Here is a 20,856-nt window from a genome sequence, read left to right on the forward strand (position 1 = left end):
ACTACATTATAATATGTTAAAGTAATGTTAATGTTAATTATTTGTAAATACCATCTTTTATTTTGTGTAGTTACATTTAATGTGATGTAAAGTGGAAATCTGAACATCTACAGTGTGTCGACAGTCAGATGAAGAGAACCTGAAACCATCAAATAGTTTGCATTTCCCCCCCAAAAAAGACTCACATGATTATTTGATTAATTTTTTTCTTAATTTAATTAATTAATAATTTGATAATTATATTTATAAATAGTTGATTATAATAGATTCTACTAGAACAGGAAATGCAGCAGGAAGTCAGTCTGAGTGCACGAACAGCTGTAAAGTGATGGAAACGATCCATAAGTGCTGTTTCAGAGCCTGCGAGGTGAGTTTACTCTTCACTGCAGTCCTGATCATAACTGATAATAAGAAAGTTGGATAAAACAACCAAAGGTTGTAAAAAATGAATGAAGTTTTCATTTCACAGGTGATTCCTGCTGTTTGATAACCTTCATCAGTTTGTCTCCTCTCTTCATCCTCCACTGAATATTTTTCTGTCAAAAGTCTGTTTTCAGCCGAAACCAAAAGTAGCATCTGCTGCAGATGTAAACAAACACCAGTAGGCTGCTTTACCCCCTAAAATACCCAGAATGCAGTGTGACTCCTGAGCCCCTGCAGACGAAATGTCACATCATGCAATCAAACCGCATCACGTCCATCAGAGCGGACGGCAGCACATTCAGTCTGATAAAAAACACCATTTCAGTGGAAACAGACACCACGCGGCAGGTAGAGGGTTCGACGCCTCTGCTCGAGGGCACGCGGGCAGCCGCTGACAGACACACGCCGCCTGTCTGTCGGTGAGACGGAATCGAATCCACAACCTTCCAGTCACGCTCCGTCTAACCTGCAGGGTAGCGTGTCGCACAGAATACCATCAGAGGATGTGACAGGAAGCTTCACACACACACACACGAACGCACGCACACACACACACACACACACACACACACACACACACAGCTCCTGGCTTCCTGCTGCACTAAAAGGCTGTCAGACTGCATCTCCTCTGCAGCTCGACTCGTTCTGATTCGCTGGACGATCGACGCGGAAACTCAGCCGATGAGTTTGAGGACTCAAAGCGCTGAGAAGGAAACACACCTGAAAACAACCGACACACCGACTCTGACGTATCACTTTATAAATAATAACTTTACTGGCAGTGATGGAAACTAAGTACATTTACTCAAGTACTTAACTACAGTTTTCTTCTCACATGCTTTCATTTCAATAAATGTTCAAATGATCCAATATTTCAGCAAAAATCAAAGATTAGAGAAAAAGTCCAAAAACTGAAAACAGATTTGTGTATCAGAACTTTGTTTTTTCTTCTTTCCTCTCCCATTAATCATCTCACCACCCCTCAGATTTATCTGCTGACCCTTTGGAGGGGCCCCACCCCTAGGTTGGGAACCACTGGACTAAACTAGCTAACTGTATATAAAGTAGTGTAAACTAGCTCCACCTCCAGCAGCTACAACAGTAACATGCTGCTCTAACACTGATGCTTCACTATTAATAATCTAATGATGTCATATATAATAATATATCAGTCAGAGGGACCAAACCACTACTTTTACTGCAATACTTTAACTACATCAAGCTCATAATACTTATGTACTTTTACTGCAATACTTTAACTACATCAAGCTCATAATACTTATGTACTTTTACTGCAATACTTTAACTACATCAAGCTCATAATACTTATGTACTTTTACTGCAATACTTTAACTACATCAAGCTCATAATACTTATGTACTTTTACTGCAATACTTTAACTACATCAAGCTCATAATACTTATGTACTTTTACTGCAATACTTTAACTACATCAAGCTCATAATACTTATGTACTTTTACTGCAATACTTTAACTACATCAAGCTCATAATACTTATGTACTTTTACTGTAGGAGGATTTTTCTTGCAGGACTTTTACTTGTATTGGAGTATTTTTACATTGCAGTATTAGTACTTCGTCTGCAGTACTAATATGTGCAGTACTTCGTCCACTGTTTATTGGTGCAGATCAGGACTTTGTTTCACCAGCTGATTGTAAATCTGTCACCGCTACAAATAGTAAAACCTTTACCAAATAGTAAAGTGTTAGTTTTTTTTACTGGATTACGGGGACGACAGTGATGTGTGATGTGACGATCCCTGTTATGAATGCATCCTCCTCTGGGATTTTAAACCAGTCACCAGCTGAAGAGAGTTTTTCCAAAATAGTGAACAGACAGAAGAATAAAAAGAGAATCTGATGGTGGAAGGTGTTGTGTAAATTCCCTCTGAAGTTGTATTTCTACTAGGATTACGGGGACACTAGTGATGTTTCGGTCCTCATAATCCCAGACAAATGGTCGGTTTTGTTAAAGCGTTTATACAGAAGTTAGAGTTTTGCTAAAAGTAGTTGACAGACAGAAGAATAAACAGGTAAACTAAATAACTGTTGTATAATATCCCCCCATGGTTGTTGTTGTTGAGATTACGGGGATGTCAGTAATGTATTGAAGTGTGAGTGTTAAAGTCCCCACAAAACACAATCTGTCTTTAAAGTATTGATCAGTCAGAAGAAAAAAACAAGGAAACTGATGAATGTAGCTGTTGAATAAGGCTGTTCTTCTATGTGGATTACGGGGACATCAGTAATGTATTACGGTCCCCATAATCCCAGAAATATTTTTAACATAGTGTTATAGAATAAAAAGAAAATCAATGACTGTACAGTAGCTGTTCCCACCAAAGTTGTATTTCTACATGATATCATTGCATTCATATATTACCAGACTGTCTGTTGACTGAAAGATTTTCTTTATTAGTGCTGAAAAGATTGTTGTTTTTTTTGTACATGGATTTTGGGGACATCAGTCTCCATAATCCCAGAAAAATCTTAAACATTGTGTTGAAACATTAAAACAGAAGCTGTCTAGTGACTGAAAATGTTTCTTTAAAGTAGAGAACAGACGTTATAATAAATAAACTGATGACTGTACAGTAGCTGTTGTATAATTTCGCTACGGTCCCCACAATCCTGGGAAAAATGTAAACAGAGTATCGTCGCAGCTTTTACACAGAAGTTATCGGACTTACTGTGGACTGAAAAGTTTGTGAACAGACAGAAGAATAAAAAAGGAAAACAGATGGCTGTACCTGTTGTATAAAATCCCCCCGAGGTTGTTTTTTAACATGGGATGTGTTGAGGTGCCCACAACCCCAGAAAAATATTCAGCAGACTTGAAGGACTGTTTACTGACTGAAAAGTTTTCTTCAAGTAGAAAACAGTTGTTCTTTATACTACAAGTGTCGCTGGAGTTTTGACGTCTTCAGACTTTTTTCCCTTCACCACGCACCTTGAAAATGGGTCAAGTTGTGCCAGAAATCCCAACTCTTCCATAACCTTTAGCACTCAGAACTGATGGTATGATTATTTAAATGCTGTAATTAATGAGCTTAAATATCAACTTTAACAGCCTAATCATCGTTAGACCTGCTCTCATCCAACTAATTTACAGGAAATTTGATTTAAAATAAACCTAGTTAGTGATGAGTTGGTTTCGTACAGAGTGAAGCCTTGTTTCAGTGCAATCATTGTTAAACCTTCTCTAATTAGGATCATTCTACTGAATTAAAATATAATGAACTTTGGTCCTCGTTGAGCTGCTGCTGCTCCTCCGACTGCAGCCAAACACAAACGTTTACCGAGAGCTGCTCGATTAAGGCAAAAAGCATTGTCATAATCACGATTATTTTGGTCAATATTATTTAACACGATTATTTAACACGATTACTCATCGACTTTGGAATTGTGCATTTCTTGAACGTCTTTTTAACAGCGGATTTCCTTGAACAATAACAGCCTGCAGGGTCAGACGCTAGACTTACTTTGATGGCCAATATGTAAATACATTAATATTCCAGACTTCCGGCCATACTGAACAACTACCAGACATAAGTTTAAATAGCCATGTAATATCCTACAGTTAAACAGCAATAAAGCACAAAAACACAAACGCTATGATCCAACAAATGTATTTCAGTCAGCAGAATGAACTCTTCACATAAAACAAACAGGCTTGCTGTTGTTAATTAAATGCAGCCCTGCAGGCAGCCTGCAGCTCCGTCACCACCTCCGCCTATCGCGGCCTCCCCGAGCCGCCTCTCACGGGGGACGTACGAGGAACATTAAACCTCTTACTGATCAATTACATGTTATTTAACCGTGGAGCTCCGGGCTGATCCATTATGTGTCATTGCTAGATGTAACGTTACCTGAGAAAAGACGGTAAGACGTCTCAGTGTCGTGTTAACTGCTGTCGCGTCAAAGCGCAGGACTGTTGCTGGAGTGAATCTGATGTCACACGTAGTCACATGACCAAACGCTCTGTGAATCTCTCAATGTCTTAACAGTGGAGGCAAAACCAAACTTCTGCATAATATAAGTTTACATTGAAGTTGTCTTGGCAACATATCTTAAAGGTCGCACAATATTAGACTATTTAACATGCTATTAATGAATTTATTTATTTTGCAGCTAGCATTAGCTAGCATACGCTACGCTAATGCTGGATGATGAAACATCCTTCTATATAAAATAATAGAATCCAAAGTCTGACTGATATTAAAACAGAGTAGCCTGTAAATGATGCTGTGAGGAAGACTCCGCTCTGTCTGTCTCTCACTGAGCTGTTGGATTTACATCACAAGACAAAACCAGAAGCATCATTGCGAAACAGAAGATGGCAGAATAATCAATTTATCTTATAATTGATTGATCGAGCAGCCCCACTTTCACCACCTTAATTCAACAGTTATCATGATAAAAACTGTAGTGAAGAGCAGAGATCATTAACAAGCTGGAGCACTGGAGTCAGCAGTGCATTGTGGGAATTAAACAGCAGGGTTAGAAGTCTCTTTCGACCAATCAGAGAGCTCGGCTGAAGGTTGCCAGCGGGCAGAGGCGTCCAGTTGACCTTTAGATGTTCTTGGACCGATTCCCTCTCAGGAGGAAGGTTCTGGAAACATTTCTGGGGGGTCGAGATGAACCAGCAGACCTTTCCATCCGTAACCTCTGTGTGTGTGTGTGTGTGTGTGTGTGTGTGTGTGTGTGTGTGTGTGTGTGTGTGTGTGCTGTTTAAACTGGACTAAATCATGCATCAGTCAGGTTAAAAATGTCAGACTCATAATTTTCTGTTTTTACAGATTTTCTTTAGAAGGAGATCAGTTTAATTTTTACTGATTGTGAGAAAGTGAAGATTCAAATCAGTTTTATTAATAAAGCCCAAAACATATCAGAGTTTGTCTGAGAGAGATTTACAATGTCAACAACATATGACATGCTCTGTACTTTTACAGAGCATGTTGTGGTTTCCGGACATTTTACAAATAAAATGTAAAAATTGACCAATGAAAACATAAATTACAGTGTTTTTGTAAGGAACATATGTAAGAAACTATAACTAGTATCTTCTAAATAATAAAAATTAACATTTAAAATGATCTCCTCAGAAATGAAGAGTTCCAAAGATAATGAGCAATAATCACAACGTGAGTAAATTGTGAATTTATCGTGTAAAATACCTTTGATGTGTGAAAATCTCACATAAAGCCACGTGTGATTTTCAGATATTTCATACATGAAATGTGAAACATCAAATGTGGAAACTGATGATATTTGTTTATCTTGTGCACAAAAGATAAGAAAAGATAAGTTCTCTAAGACTTTAGGAGCTCCGCAGAAAACAACAATGAACATATAATTAATTCACACATAAGTACATAAGTAGGTCTTAGAGCTGCAACGATTAGTCGATTAATCGTTTAGTGGATCGACAGAAAATTAATTTGTAACTATTTTGATAACTGAATAATCGTTTTAGTCATTTTTCAGGCAAAAATGCCAAAAATTCACAGATTTCAGCTTCTTAAATGTGAAGATTTGCAGCCTTTTTATAATCTCTGGGTTTCGGACTGTTTGTTGGACAAAACAAGACATTTGAATACATCTCGCTTATTTGTTGGAAATTATAACATTTTTCACTATTTTCTGACAATGCATAGACTAAATGATGCTCAAAAACACATGAAATCACATTTTAAATGCTGCTTCACTTGTATAATTGCTTCATATGCATCAAATATAAATTATTGGTATTACTGGTTAATGATAATGTCATCAGTATCAAAATGCAATAATGTTTAAGATGCTTCAAAAGCAGAGTTGTGCATAAATCAGGTTTAGAGTTGAAGTTGTGCTAAAAAAAAAAAGATGCAATCAAGAGTTTTCGCTGTGACAGAAACAACCTCTGACTCCTTGTGAACTTGTGATTTGTTTCTATAAACTTTATCGGCGGCATGAGTGTGAGTTTGACCTCTCAGCCTGAATGAATCATGTCGAGCTGAACGCGTCCCTGGAGCCTGGCGGCGTTCGCTCCATCAGTGAGGATTTGGGATGATTCCTCTGTCTCTGCTGCTGCTGCTGAGGGGTCAGGGACTGCGCCGCCGCCGCCGCCGCCGCCGCCGCCGCCGCTGGCTTTTTGTCTGTCGGACGTTGATCCGTGTTTGACGGCAGGACGTTAATCTGTGAAGTGACACCTGTAATGTGGCTGAAATCCTCTGAGGAAGTTCTTCTGAAGGGATTTAAAAAAGAGAGAGAGAGAGCTCTGCCTTTGTGCCCTTTAGCAGAGCGCTGCGGCGCCGGGGGTTAACAGCCGTCTGAGTTTAAATATTTCAAATACTTAAGAGGTTTAAGGTTATTTTAGAGACATTTTGGCTTCATTAAAGAGTGAAGCGAGAGATCAGCAGCTGTGAGTTAAATTTAGTCCCGTTGAGTCTGGATTTTATTAGTTTTATCAGTTTAAAACAGTGAGTCGACTCTGAGGTCAGTTCAGGTTCAACACATGATGTTAAAACAGAAAAAGGTGATGAAACTTCTTGATTTGATTTTCTTCAGACATCTGTCAGCGTACTTTGGATTTTATACTTTGCAGAGATATAATTTATCTTTGTTCAAGTTGTTTGTTTACTTGAATCTATTTTTAGTTTGTGTTTAAATAGGTAGAGAGGTTAAGATGAAAATATGTTCAAAGAGTTGAGATAAAGGGTTAAAAAAATGGAGGGATTGGACATTAAAGTTTTCGTCTGCGGCTGAACTGGTGAGATGAGTAATCTGTGTCTTTGGCACATAAAAAACATCACAAAAACATGAGACATGATGCTAAACAGTTGCTTCACATAAAAACATCTTAACAAAACAAAAGAGACATTAGACTGTACATCTGACGCTGACAACATGACGGCTTAAAAAACTGTAGGAATTAAATTGCTTGTGTATTTATTGCACATTGTTCTATCGCACTAAGATTTAGCATCAGAGTTCAGCAGCTTGATGGAGGCTGGAACAAACGATAGCTTCAAGAGGTTTGATTTGCAGTCTTCCTCCTGACGGCAGAGGTTTGTATTCAGAGAAGACGGGATGTTGAGAGTCTGCAATGATTTTTTTGTTTCTTGATTCATGACTGCCTGCTGGTACAGGCTCTTTATGGGCTCATATTCTTCTTTCCCTATTACCTTCACAGCCGTTTTATGCCTGCTGGCAAGCCTGCTTTTCAGTTGCACTGTTAGGTTGCCAAACCCTGCTGTAATTCCATATCTAATGACGCTCTCTAGGATTGACCGGCAGAACATCAGCATGATCTGGCCGCTCACTCCAGACAGCCTCAATCAACCTAAAAAGTAAAGTCTCTGCTGCAGTTTATTGCACAGGTTATCAGTGTGTGCCACCAAAGAAGGTTGTCTTTGTGAACACTTAAAGCTATAATATGTAATTATTCCACATTTAAATATCTAAAAACAACTAGACCTATGTTATATATGTTGTTGAGTTGTGTACTTACATTATCCCAAATGTTTACAACAATGTTCAAACCCAGAGAAATCTGTAATTTAATCAAAGTAACGGACCGTTTCATTTGGTCGCCTGTCGATGGCGTCATACCTCCTCTACCAAAGAGTAAACACGCACAAGATGCATACGGCGGCGCTGTGTTTGTCCGCTACAATGGCGTCTACCAAAGAGTAACTTACACACATACAAGATAATACATCGGCGTTGTGGTTGTTCCACACAAACTGTTATAAATGGACTTTTATTCAGTTTTAAGCCACATTTTCATGATAAATTTAGGTGGTTTTTAACTATATCTTTTAGCCGGAAGAAGGATTTTAGTCATTGGACGTCTGGATCTTAAGTTATCAGAGAAATAAACTGGACAAACGTTAGCAGCAGCTCGGCTAACAGCCCCTCCAGGAAGTCCGGTGGTCACCAAACATCGTCAGAGAAATATTGATTTTTTAGATGAAACAGTTTTATTCAGTGTTTTTACCTGTAATCTTCGGGTCCGTTTGTTCTGGAGAGGAGGAGACCTCTGCGGGTAAAAACATCCTGAATGATGAACACTGGAGTAATCCTATCCCGCTGAAGCTGGTTATTTAACAACGAAGACAACAACTCCCATGATCCCTTGCTACTTCACACCGTCATCACACTCTGTCTTTTGTTATTGTTTTGATTGAGACCCCTAGCGGCTGAAACTACATATTGTGCTTTTAAGTATTTGTACAAGGACACTTGAATGATTGTCTGGTTTTTGATGACCACTGGCTCCGGGTCAGTCACTCGCCTCGGGTCAAAGACCATCTCCTGTGTTATGGGGACATTTAGAATGAGATGGTCGGTGTCACCACGTGATGAAAGTTTTTATCTCATCATGGTACATGGTGACAGACCTCTACCTATTTATACACCCATAACACAGAGACAGCACAGCGTGTAACATGTAGGGAAGAACTTAAAAGGTGATTCTTGCTTTGCACTTTTCATTTATCGCCTATTTTTTACAACCTAACTTTGTGGAAAGGAGAAGAGGAACAACAGGTTATGGAGAGTCCGTTGGGAGCACTTTGCTTGTGTCAGTAGCTCAGCTTTATCTCTGGGGAACACCCCCAACAAATATCTTTTTAAATATTTGTATGAAACAAATATTCGTATAAAACCCACTATTTGTGCTTTGTACACAAATTGTGTATTTGTATTCGGGCACACCCCTAGTACACAGAAGCATCCATGTCCTTGTGGAGAGGGCTCAGAATCACAGTATCATCAGCAAATTTTATAATAAACTACTGGGCTTCGCTTTCCTGCAGTCATTAATGTACAATGTTAAAAAAAAGCGTACAGGTGATCAGGGTAGTGTTAAACCTCATGTCCTTCAGCTTCTCTAAAAGCAAGTAAGGCTGCACAGCCTAAAATCAATAAATAAAATCAATAAATAAAGTTCGAGCGTTGGCTTTTGTGCTCTCAAGGTGCTTGGAGACAAGGTGTGAAATGCTGAGGATGGCGTCTTCAGTGCTGCACTCATGCTTATAGGCAAATTGACATGTATCTAACTCCCTTCTTGAGCAGAGACACTACAAATTTCTCAAAACTTTTCATGACAATCAAGGTCAAAGCTACAGGACAAAAATCATCATTCACTATGGCGCAGGGCTTTTTAGGCACCGGTGTTATGATTGAATTCTTCCACAAAGCTGGTACAGTGTGAGTGTTGGAATATGGGACACCATGCTGATGTCAATTCCTCTGCACAGCTTTTGAGCAGAAAAGCTGGCAGTCCGCCTGGGCCTGTGGATTTATTAGTGCACACCCTACTGAAAAGATGCTGAACACTAGGTGGGTCCACTTCCAGCCAGCAGGCGACATCAGTGTCTGCCAGAGACTGCAACATACTGTCACACTGATGAGAGAAGTTTTGTGAGTCAAACCTCAAATAAAAGTCATTCAGCTTGTTTGATTTTTTACTTTATTTCTTTGCAGGCTTCATGTTAATAAAGTTTTTTAATGATTGAAGTTTGCTCTGTTCCATCGTTTGCCTTTGTTGTTCCCTTGCATTTGTAAGGAGTTGTTCAAGTTATTTTTGAACCACTGACAGTCCTGCATTGTCTTTATTTCTAAAGGCTTGCTTTTTCCTAAGTATGCAGTCCTTAATTTCTTTTGTAATATAGGGTTTATTGTTAGGATAGACAACGACATCCTTCTTGGCTACCACACTGTCGACGTAACAGTAGCCTCATCAAGCTCTAGTTCACTAACAAAGACCAAACGGTATAAAAGTAGATTTATTTGGATTGTCGAGAGGGTTCAGGATCGATGAGGAGAGTGTACGGTGGGCTGGATGCGGATCGGGGAGAGGGATGAAGGGGTCGATTGCCGGGGGATGAATGGGAGCTGAAGGTTGGTCCGGGTCGTGTACGGTGGGATGAAGGAGGTCGATGGCGTTGGGACGACCGGGGACCAAATGGAATCACAATGAAGCTGGAGCGTCTAGGAACCCGGGGTCGAGACTCAGAGACTCTCGATGAGCTTTCTGCTTCATCATCCCCCTGTGGTTCCTAGAATAGGACGAGAAGAATCACTTATGTGGAAGTATTAACCCTAATGAGCATGTCTTTGATGGTGGGAGGAAACTGGAGTACCCGGTGGAAACCCACACGAACACGGGGAGAACATGGAAACTCCACACAGAAAAGACCCGGGACGGCCGGTGTTGGAACCCAGGACCTTCTTGTTGTGAGGCACAAGTGCTAACCACTGTGAGCCACCGTGACGTCCATTGAGAGGGGCGAGAGGAGAAGAATGGGGTTTGGGGGGGAGGGCCGTGGGGGTTAGACACACTTACATAGGTATGCACAGGTGATTGAATTTAGTGAAAGAGAGGGGCGTGGTCTTGTTCCTGAACCTTGTTATAATAATAACTCCATTACATGAAATACGGATCAATCTGAACATATAAAACACCGTTTTAATGTCTCCACTGAATAATCTGTCCACACGTTAACAGTCTTATGTTCAGATTTGCTTGACTTGAAAATCGATTTATACAAGGGAATTAGGTATATCGTATGGTGGTCTGAGATGGAGAGAGGCGCAGAATACGCACTCTTAATGCTGCCATAGCATTATCTAAGATCTTCCTATTTCAGGTGTCACATCGTACATGTTGTTCAAAGCCTGGTGACACAGTCTCTGGCTTACAGTGGTTAAAATTGCCTAAAAAGAAAACAGGTGCCCGAGGTGTGTGCTGCAGCTGTTCGTGTGCAAAATTGCACAGCAGCTCTGGCTGTGTTGCAGCTGGGGGGGGACATAAGAGGCACCTGTGATGATATTGCTTGGCAGTTAGTGGGGTCTCAGGGATATACAAAGCAGTTCTATGTCGGGGCTCCATCTCCCCTCCATTGCGCGAGCTGTTGACTCAACACCCAGGTCGAGTAGAGAATCCGGGACTCTTTGGTGAAGCCGGGTCTCAGTGAACACCATAAGGTTAGTGTTGTGGATATTTTGAGCGATGGTCAGCACCTCAGTGGAGAAAAGTGGACACGAGCCTTTGATGTCTTAAAGCTTAAAATGTTTATTGACGTACTTGATCAAGGAGAACTGAAATAGCGAACATCGAAGTCATCTGCAACTCGGATGCTGTCTCTTTCCATTCTGCTTCTGAAGGTCTGAGTCTTTAACCTCAGCAGATCAGCCTACAACATGAAAAATTAGTCTAATTGGTTCACTAGTTTCTAAACAAGGAGCTGCATTTTACCCGTGTCAGTTTAGGTCACGTTGCATGGAACTTCAGGTCACTGTCAGCACATTTTGGTTTGAATGTCTGACTGTCAATAGAATCTATGCATCCACCTATCTGTGTTGTCTGGGAAAGCCTCCTCCGACCTTGGTGACCATGGCAATGCTGATTTACCCTCTATCAGAGAGGTTTCTGCTTTCCCCAAAACATCACAGACAGCTGGAGTCTCAAGGATAGGAGAGGATGCCTCCTTCCTGCTTAAGAATTACAGTGTGACCTCAAGGCCCAGTGTGACCCAGTGTAACTCAATTTGTAACCCCTAAACAAAGAAAATTCCAGTTTCCAGTAAACAGTTAGATTCCCAGTATTCGAAGCAGCTCCTTTTGCTGACGCAAAGCCCGCCCATCTTAGGTGTCAGCAGCTGCATGTTGCTCAGGATTACTGACGGCAGCAGTGGTTTACTGGTTCACTGGCACGCTCACACTCCTGGACGCCTCCTGGTCTCCGTCGCTTCTGTTTGCAGCCGCGTACCGGTGCGTGTTGCTTGGATGACAGGTGGCAGATGATCCGGTGGTGTAAATTGAAGTGGTCAGAGGGACAGCATTGTATCTCTGGTATATACACGTCCTAGTCCATATTCAAACTGCAAGGTTGTCGCAGGACAGGGAAATAAAAGTTTGCTGATGATTGGGGCCAGCAGCAGAATGTGTAGGTTTGATGCCGTTGTTCGAGGCTGCCAACAGTTACAGCCAAGTCCTTAATATGGCAAAGCTTGCCAGTTGTGCCAGACATATATACAGTCACAAGCACAAGGACTCTTAAGAGCGCATTGCCGACAAACATAAACACACGATTATTGTGGAGGCTCGAGGTCACAGAGAACCTCCAGGGAAGTCAGGATAACATCCTCACAAGTATATTGATACCAAACATAAGTGTTTGTGTGTCATCAAAACCATCAGATGATTTCCCACAAGGCCTGAAAAACTCCACCTCATAAATATTTTCACACTGAACACAGAGCCAACAGGACGCTGAGATCAACTTAAATCCAATGATATGATTAGATTAGATTCAACTTTATTGATCCCTGTGGAGAAATCAGGTCTCTCCAGCATCAGACAGTAAGAGAATCGGGCCTGAAGACAAAAAAGATCACATATTTATAATAAAAAAGCCATACATACATAAAACCAGAGACAGAATGAGTGTTTTTGTCCTACCAAGCAGCCAAATTTATTTTAATAATCCTCTCAACTTATTTTTTCTTGTTGTGGATCAGTGAGTAAATTAATGCGTTATCATTTAATAACAACAAAACTGCAGAAGTTATGAAATTTTCAATGTTTGTAGTTATAGATACTATCAGATCATCTAATATTTCTCACATGGACTCCATGTTTTTATGGCTGCATCAATCCATCACTGCTGCGTTCTGATAACCGAATTCATTTTTGGTCCAATTCCAGGTTGAAAAAACAGATTCATTGATGCTCCAAGGCAAACCGATCTCTTATTGAAGCTTTTTATGCTCCTCACTCTTATTGGCAAACAATGCAGGTGATGACAAACATCACAGATGGCAGATTATATCAGCTGTAGCTAATTAACCCAAATTATTCCATCAGTAATTTGACAAAAGGCTAAAATTAAAATTGGCTGTCTGGTTGATGTGTTTTTTTTAAAGCCAGTGTCTGAACTCCAAAGATATTTTTTAGAGACAAAAACTGTAGCATCACATCTGTAATTGCATGTGGATCACGACAGTTTCAGGAGTTCGATCTTCCAGTTGAATCTGATCAACTCCATAGTTGTGAAACTATGTGTACATTCGTGTATTTTGTATGTGTTTGTTTGGTGTCATGTTTATATGGAGATTATGTATCTGTATTGTGTGTACCTTGTATTTTTCTATATGTAGCTGTATTCAACACTTGAGCCCAAGACAAATTCCCCTCAGGGACAATAAAGTACATCTTATCTTATCTTATCTTATCTTATCTTATCTATAAATGTCGGTAGTCTACAGCTGTACACCTGTTTCTGCTTCCTCAGCAAACAAAATACAGAAATCAATCACATTTTTGCATACAAGTCAGTACATTTTACCTTTATTTACACAAAATGCTGAAAAGTTTAACTCAGTTAGTTTTGTTAAAGGATTCAAAAGAGTTTTAATTCGATAACCAGATTTGATACTGGACTCTGGATACTGAGCTGGATTTTTTCTTTAAAAACTTTGGGATCTTCACTAGAATTTAAAATAAAGTTCTGTGAGTATAAACAAAGTTTGGACCAACAACATGAGTTTGTAAAGATGGAGAAACTGATCATTTTCTGATATTCCTTCTTCTGTCTCATATTTCCTCTCTGTCTCTCTGACAGTCCCTCCCACGGTGGAGCCGGTCTACACGGAGATCCGTCAGGCTCTCGGCCGAGCGTTCAGCCTCACCTGCCGCCTGCTGCGCGCTCACCCGGCCCGCCTCCTGCGATACGAGTGGAAGCTGGGCTCCCGCCTCCTCACCGTCGGACAGTTCAGCGACCAGCGCGACGACACCAACTACCACGTCAGAGCTCTGAACCGAGAGGGCTACGGCGAGTACACCTGTGACATCACTAACGAGGCTGGGGCGGGACGCTGCACCTTCCTGGTCACAGGTGAGTCCGTTTGACTGAGGCATAAAAATTCTTCAGAAAAATGAAGTAGACTTGGTCCGAGACTTGTCCTGACAAACTTGAAACTTAGTGTGAGACTAAGTCAGCACGTTCTGACTTTACTGGAGACTTGTACCGATAAACTTGAGACTTCCTCTGATGGACTTGGTACTTGACTTAAGACATGGTGTAAGACTTGTCCTGAGAGACTTGTGAATTGACTGTAGACATGCCCTGAGAGCCAAACTTCTGACTTTGATGTGACTGAATACTTGACCTGATAGACTTGAGACTTGGCATGAGAGACTTGAAACTTGAAACTTATTTTGACAGACTAGACTTTTCCTGATAGACTTGAGATTTGAGATTTGTCTTCACAGACTTAAGACTTGTTTTGACAGACTTTATCCTGTTTCTTGGTAATTTTGCAGTTCCCATCGGACAAAGAGGAATGAGACAAAAATCTCTTACAATATTGTCACACTTTAATGAAGCTCAGAGCAGTACACGTGCACGCAGACTCAATGTCCGCATGCACGTGTACTTTAGTATATAATTAGGCTAAAGTTCGCTCAATTAAAAGTTACATTGTAAGATTCGGAATAATTAAACATAGTGGAAATTAAACGTGATTACATGTGTAGTAATTAAAACATGCTTACATGTGCAGCAACTGTATTCAGACATGTGCAGTAGTATGTATAATTTCCCTCACGCTCCCCCCTTTTGATTATTCTTAATCAACCATAAAATTGAACACTCAAAGAAGAGGAGAACCCCACTCTGTCAGGGACTTGACCAAGTGAGGTCACTTCAGCTGGGTAGAGGTCAAGAATGTGTTCATGTCTGTCAATTTGTGTGGCATTAACAATGGCTTTAGTGCATTGTTTGCGGATCAGACCAATCATACAGGTAATGACAAAAACAGCAATTATTAACAGGACAATGGTCATGAAATTTACATACCTCCACCAGGTGTTAGTAGTGTACACATGTGACGGTTTGGAGTGTGAGAGCCATGTCTCTCCTCCTACAGTCACATACCCGGGTTGGATAACGGTGCTTTTTGTCTAGGAACTACAGTAACAGTGGAACTATTAGCATTGTTAGTAGGAAGAAAATGCATAATGATGCTCTTGGGCTGCAACCCATTGGATTTCTGAGAGCCCCTTCAGTTTTAGCTATGACTCTGATTCGTATGACCTCAGGTTTGGACTAATTTGTGGTTTTTAGATTTAGCAGCTTCTAGTAACTCTGTCAATTCTATGTAGGGGTGTGTGGACCGAATAGTTAGGTACACCACTTTAAACTCAGTTACTGTAATAACACCTTCGAGTCTTCTTCAAAGTAAGTGGATGTTTGAGGGCTGTTTATATCATCAATGCTCACTTTAATTAAACCACTGTATACATAAGTGTGTACAATCACTTGCACCCCTGTTGGTGAGTCATATATTTCATTTGTACGTGTCTGCTTAGATCATTCTTCAAGACGCAGTCTTTGAATTCTGGAGTATCATGGTATCACTGGACCACTAGGCACAGCAGGGCCTGAGACATTTGTCTTTGTTCAGTTGTGAAGCACTAAGTTGCTCATTACACTACTCTCTTTGTGTCTCCTTGTTATTGTGACCATGTACTGCTGGTGAAAAGTGGACAATCAGCTCTCTAAAATGTAGAATCCTTTGGCTCTCGATGGGTTTTTAAACCTCAGTGAGAATGACCCTTCTTTCATCTACTTCTCTTCGTCGTCTGTGAGCAGAGCAGGACTCTCTCCTTGGGCCTCCGTCTTCAGGTCCTTTATCAGCATCCAATCTCCTGGTTTCAGATTATGCAGCTGGCCCTCCGTCGGCTGTGGGAGTGCTGCTTTCACCTGTGTATGACTGGAGCTCAACATTATGGTTAAGTGCACATAGTAATTAAGCATTACATCTTCCTGGAGGTCCGAGCATATAGTTGTTGAGGGGGAGGATGGCTGGAGGTTTGCGTGTCCTGCCCTCTCTTAGCATTGTTCATCAAATAAATTAAAAGTTTTGAACAAAAATTTGTCATTTGTGAAGCCTCTAGTGAACCAATATTTGTTTACTGCGTTCACCATCCCCCCCTTTGACACATGGTCTTTCCCATGTGTCAAGTTTGCATAAAAAGGAAACATTTGGGTAGGCCAGGACATCCGTCCTCACTCTGCCATATATTACTTACATATATACATCCAGCCTTTTCCCAGGTTGCTTTCTTTTCCATGTTATCAGCATGGCTCTGTGCTTCAGCTAGCTCTGTGAGAGAGGCGAGAGGTTAGGTAGTTGTGACATTTGTAATATGTTGGTTTGTTGGGCCGCTTCTTTTGCAGCTGCATCCGCTCGAGCGTTACCTGGTGAAACAGGATCAATAAAAACAGTTGTTTATCCCTTCTGCTAAAATGCAAGCTCTGGTTAAAGCATGCAGTTCAGCTGCTTGAGCAGAGAGACGGTCTGGAAGCTGTGGTGGGGAGCAGAGTGGCAGTATTTAGTGCTTTGCAACATTTGACTTTGACATTAAGCAGAGATAAAAGAATGATATTGTATCTCAGGTAGCGTGCTGGAGACAAATGGGCTGTTTTTGCTCTTGCAGAACGGAAGCTACAGAACGTGACTACACACAGAACGTGACTGTCTGGTAACCCACAATATCACGTGAAGCAATTATTGCTTTTTCTGCTGCAGCCACTGATGCTACACTGTCCAATTTTGAGGAAAAATATGCTACCAGTTGTTTTACGCCATATTCTTGAAGCAATACAGATGTCATAAAACCTCCCTTCTCATCTACAGTCTGTGTAAATGGTGTGTTTGGGTCTGGCAGTCAGAGTCTGTTTTAGTTGAGGGTCTTCTCTCCATGTCACATTGTCAGTTGGTTTCAGTCCATGGCCATGCATAACAGGCAAAAGTGGAGCCTCCAGGGATGCATAATCACAGATCCACTGTCCACAGTAACATGTCATCCCTAAAAATGACTATATTGACTTTTGGTACATGGTTTAGGAGTTTTGAGGATGACTTCCACTTGTTTTGAGCTCAATGTTTTACCATTTTTAGAAATTTTGTGACCAAGGAAAGTTACGTTTTCCTGGACAAACTGCAGTTTAGATGGACTAGCCTTGTGGCCCTGGTCTGCTAGATATTGAAACAAAGCTGTTGTGTCGACAGGCCTCTTTTGTTAGCGAACAGATCATCAAATCATCAACATACTGTACTAGCACTCTTCCTGCTGGTAAATGCAACCCCTCAAGGCTTACATGCAGTACCTCAGAGTAAATATAGGGGGACTCGAACCCCCATTGGCAACCTGGACCAAGTCCAAGTTTTACCCTTAAATGCGAAAGCAAACCAAAACTGAGAGTCTGGGTGTACTGGGACACTGGCCTTCTCTTTTTAACAGGAAAAATAGGCATTCATACTGGTGAGTGTGAACATGAAACGATGACTCTGGATTTTAAAAGGCAAAAACTGGTGTTATCCCTTCTACTGTCTCTGGTTGGAGTGGGTATCGTGCCTGACATGGAAGATATGTGTGTTTCAGTGTCACATGGATAGGTTCAGCCCCTTAAACTAATCCCACATCATACTTATCTTTAGCCCATAGCTTTTGTGGCACTTTTTGCAACTCTGGCGAGTTAATGATTAACTGAGAAAAATGTCCCCAAACCTTTTCTTTAAATTTAACAGTTTGTTTTCCCACAAAAGTGCTCTGAAATGGGTGTGTGTATGTTTTCATTCAAGCTGAATATTGAGCTCTTTCTCCCCTGTCCTCCCATGTACCATCTTGTGAACACCTGCCTGCATGAACTTGTGCTGTGATGTTATATGTGTGTTATTTTTCACGCATTTCTGAGGTTATTGACCTGGGCCCTGAGGGTAACAGGTCCCATTGGTACATGTACAGTGGCGTGTCTTGCTTTAATCACACATATTGACCTGGGAAGGCTGATACTTGAGTGAGTTTAACTCCTTCCTCTAAACAACACAGGACCAAGCCTAGAGCACACATTAGGTCTCGAGTTAACAGGTTTACAGGGCAGCATTTGGAAAAGAGGAAGGAATGTTTCCATCTTCTGTGAGTACAGACAGTGTCGTAGTGTATGTTTCTTTTACTGTGGTGCCTGTTTCTCCCACTGTACGAATGTACTTACCTCAAAATTTAGAAGGAGTTTTAAATTCATCTTGCTTTATAATACAAAATAGTAGCGTCAACCAGAAATTTAATATTTTTTTGTGCTGTCTGTAGAGTAATGTCAGGTAAAACCTCAAAGCCACTTTTGTTATATTAAACACACAATATGTAATTTCAGCCGCTAGGTGTCTCAATCAAAACAATAACAAAAGACAGAGTGTGATGACGGTTTGAAGTAGCAAGGGATCATGGGAGTTGTTGTCTTCGTCGTTAAATAACCAGCCTCACCGGGATAGGATTACTCCTCATCCTCATTCAGGATGTTTTTACCCGCAAAGGTCTCCTCTTCTCCAGAACAAACGGACCCGGAGATTACAGGTAAAAACACTGAATAAAGCTGTTTCACCTAAAAAATCAGTGTTTCTCTGATGATGTACGGCGACCACCGGACGTCCGGTACGGGCTGTTAGCCGAGCTGCTGCTAACACTTGTTCGGTTTATTTCTCTTATAACTTTAGATCCAGACGTTCGGCCGGTTTCTCCCGGGAGCTGAATTACCCGCAGAGGTCTCCTCCTCTCCAGAAACAAACATACACGCAGATTAAAATCGTTAAAATACTAATTAAAGCTGTTTCATCTGAAAAATCAATATTCCTCTGACGATGTTTGGTGACCACCGGACTTCCTGGAGGGGCTGTTAGCCGAGCTGCTGCTAACGTTTGTCCAGTTTATTTCTCTGATAATTTAAGATCCAGACGTCCAATGACTAAAATCCTTCTTCCGGCTAAAAGATATAGTTAAAAACCACCTAAATTTATCATGAAAATGTGTCTTAAAACTGAATAAAAGTCCATTTATAACAGTTTGTGTGGGACAACCACAACGCCGATGTATTATCTTGTATGTGTGTAAGTTACTCTTTGGTAGACGCCATTGTAGCGAACACAGCGCCGCCGTATGAATCTGGTGCGTGTTTACTCTTTGGTAGAGGAGGTATGACGCCATCGACAGGCGACCAAATGAAACGGTCCGTTACTTTGATTAAATTACAGATTTCTCTGGGTTTGAAAATTGTTGTAAACATTTGGGATAATGTAAGTACACAACTCAACAACATATATAACATAGGTCTAGTTGTTTTTACACATTTTAATGTGGAATAATTACATATAATACCTTTACCCACTTCTTTGTATCTGTGTGTCGGTGTGTGCACCCGCCATGCCTCATTCTCTCTGCAGCATCTCGGGTGAGTGCCAGTCAAACCATGTGGGGGTCCAGTGGGTCCCCTTTTTCTCCTCAGTCTCTTGATCAGTGGTCAGGGTCTCCACAATTCCAGCATCTGTCGTCCTGAGGGCCTACATTGCTCAGATGAGCTTCTGCTCAGACCTCAACCGCCTCTCCCTCTGTTCGGTCCTTGCAGGGATTGGAGCTGTGCCGGCTGGAGCTTGTCATTCGGTCGAGTTTTGCTCTGTTGTTCTTTTTTTTTTTTCTCTGACATTCTCAGTTTCTGCTCAGCACGGATAGCATGATCTTGGACGAATGAAAGGCGTCCCCTGTCCCAGCCTACGCAATGTTGGCAAACCTGGTAGTTAATTAGCTCATCCATGCCTTCAAGGAAACAGTACTTTAGTTGTTGTTCATATAGGGAGTCATTAGGTGCATTAACTGGTGGCGTCATACTGCTGTTTTTCTTGAAGATTTCTTTCAATCTGACCAGTTAATCGGCCATTGTTTGCAGTCTTTTATTGCTCCCCGTCTCATGGTGACAGGGGATGTCGTTCTGCTGATTTGGAGGTGGAGCAGACGCCTGGTTTGGCATGTCGGGTCCCACTGCGGCCATCTCCACCTGTACTGGGATCTCCGGGTTTAGGTTGGAAGGGAGATCTATGTCGACACGGATAACAGGTGGTGAGAGTTGGCGTCTCTGATGTGTGGCCGAGGCCGGGAGGAGAGCCAGTTCTTTCTGTTTCTGTATGAGAGCTGAGGACAGTATTTAATTCCCCCCCCCCCCCCTCAATCTTGTTCCCCTGTTCACCACTTCACTGTCTGTGTCTGACTCAGTTTTCCACATCATAAATGCATAAATAAAAAAGAGGCTAAATCCATTGCATTGTTATATAAAACTAAATCTGGACATTTGCTCTTTTGCACACCCAGCTCTTAAATAACATTTGTATATTTCAGTCCTGTAGAATTCATTTATTTTTATTTACTATTCTCTCTAACTCTTTAATACTATTTTTTATTGTATTAAACATCCTTTTATAATGTGTTTCTTTTGCACTTTGTCTTGCTTTTAATGTTTTATATAAAGCACTTTGAATTGCCTTTCTCACACACACACACACACACACACCAGCCAGACAGACAACTTTGCTGT

The 20,856-nt window shown here is 41.1% G+C and overlaps 1 protein-coding gene across 1 annotated transcript in view; it reads left to right on the forward strand.

Moving 5' to 3' along the window:
- mdga2a (MAM domain containing glycosylphosphatidylinositol anchor 2a) overlaps positions 1–20,856 on the forward strand; it is a 141,585-nt gene that overhangs the window by 86,313 nt on the left and 34,416 nt on the right. The window contains exon 9 of the mRNA XM_042388478.1: positions 14,056–14,328. Coding sequence (XP_042244412.1) covers positions 14,056–14,328 — 273 coding nt within the window. The remainder of the gene's footprint in view (positions 1–14,055; positions 14,329–20,856) is intronic.

Source organism: Thunnus maccoyii, chromosome 16 (genome assembly GCF_910596095.1).
Source record: "Thunnus maccoyii chromosome 16, fThuMac1.1, whole genome shotgun sequence".
Lineage (NCBI taxonomy): Eukaryota > Metazoa > Chordata > Actinopteri > Scombriformes > Scombridae > Thunnus > Thunnus maccoyii.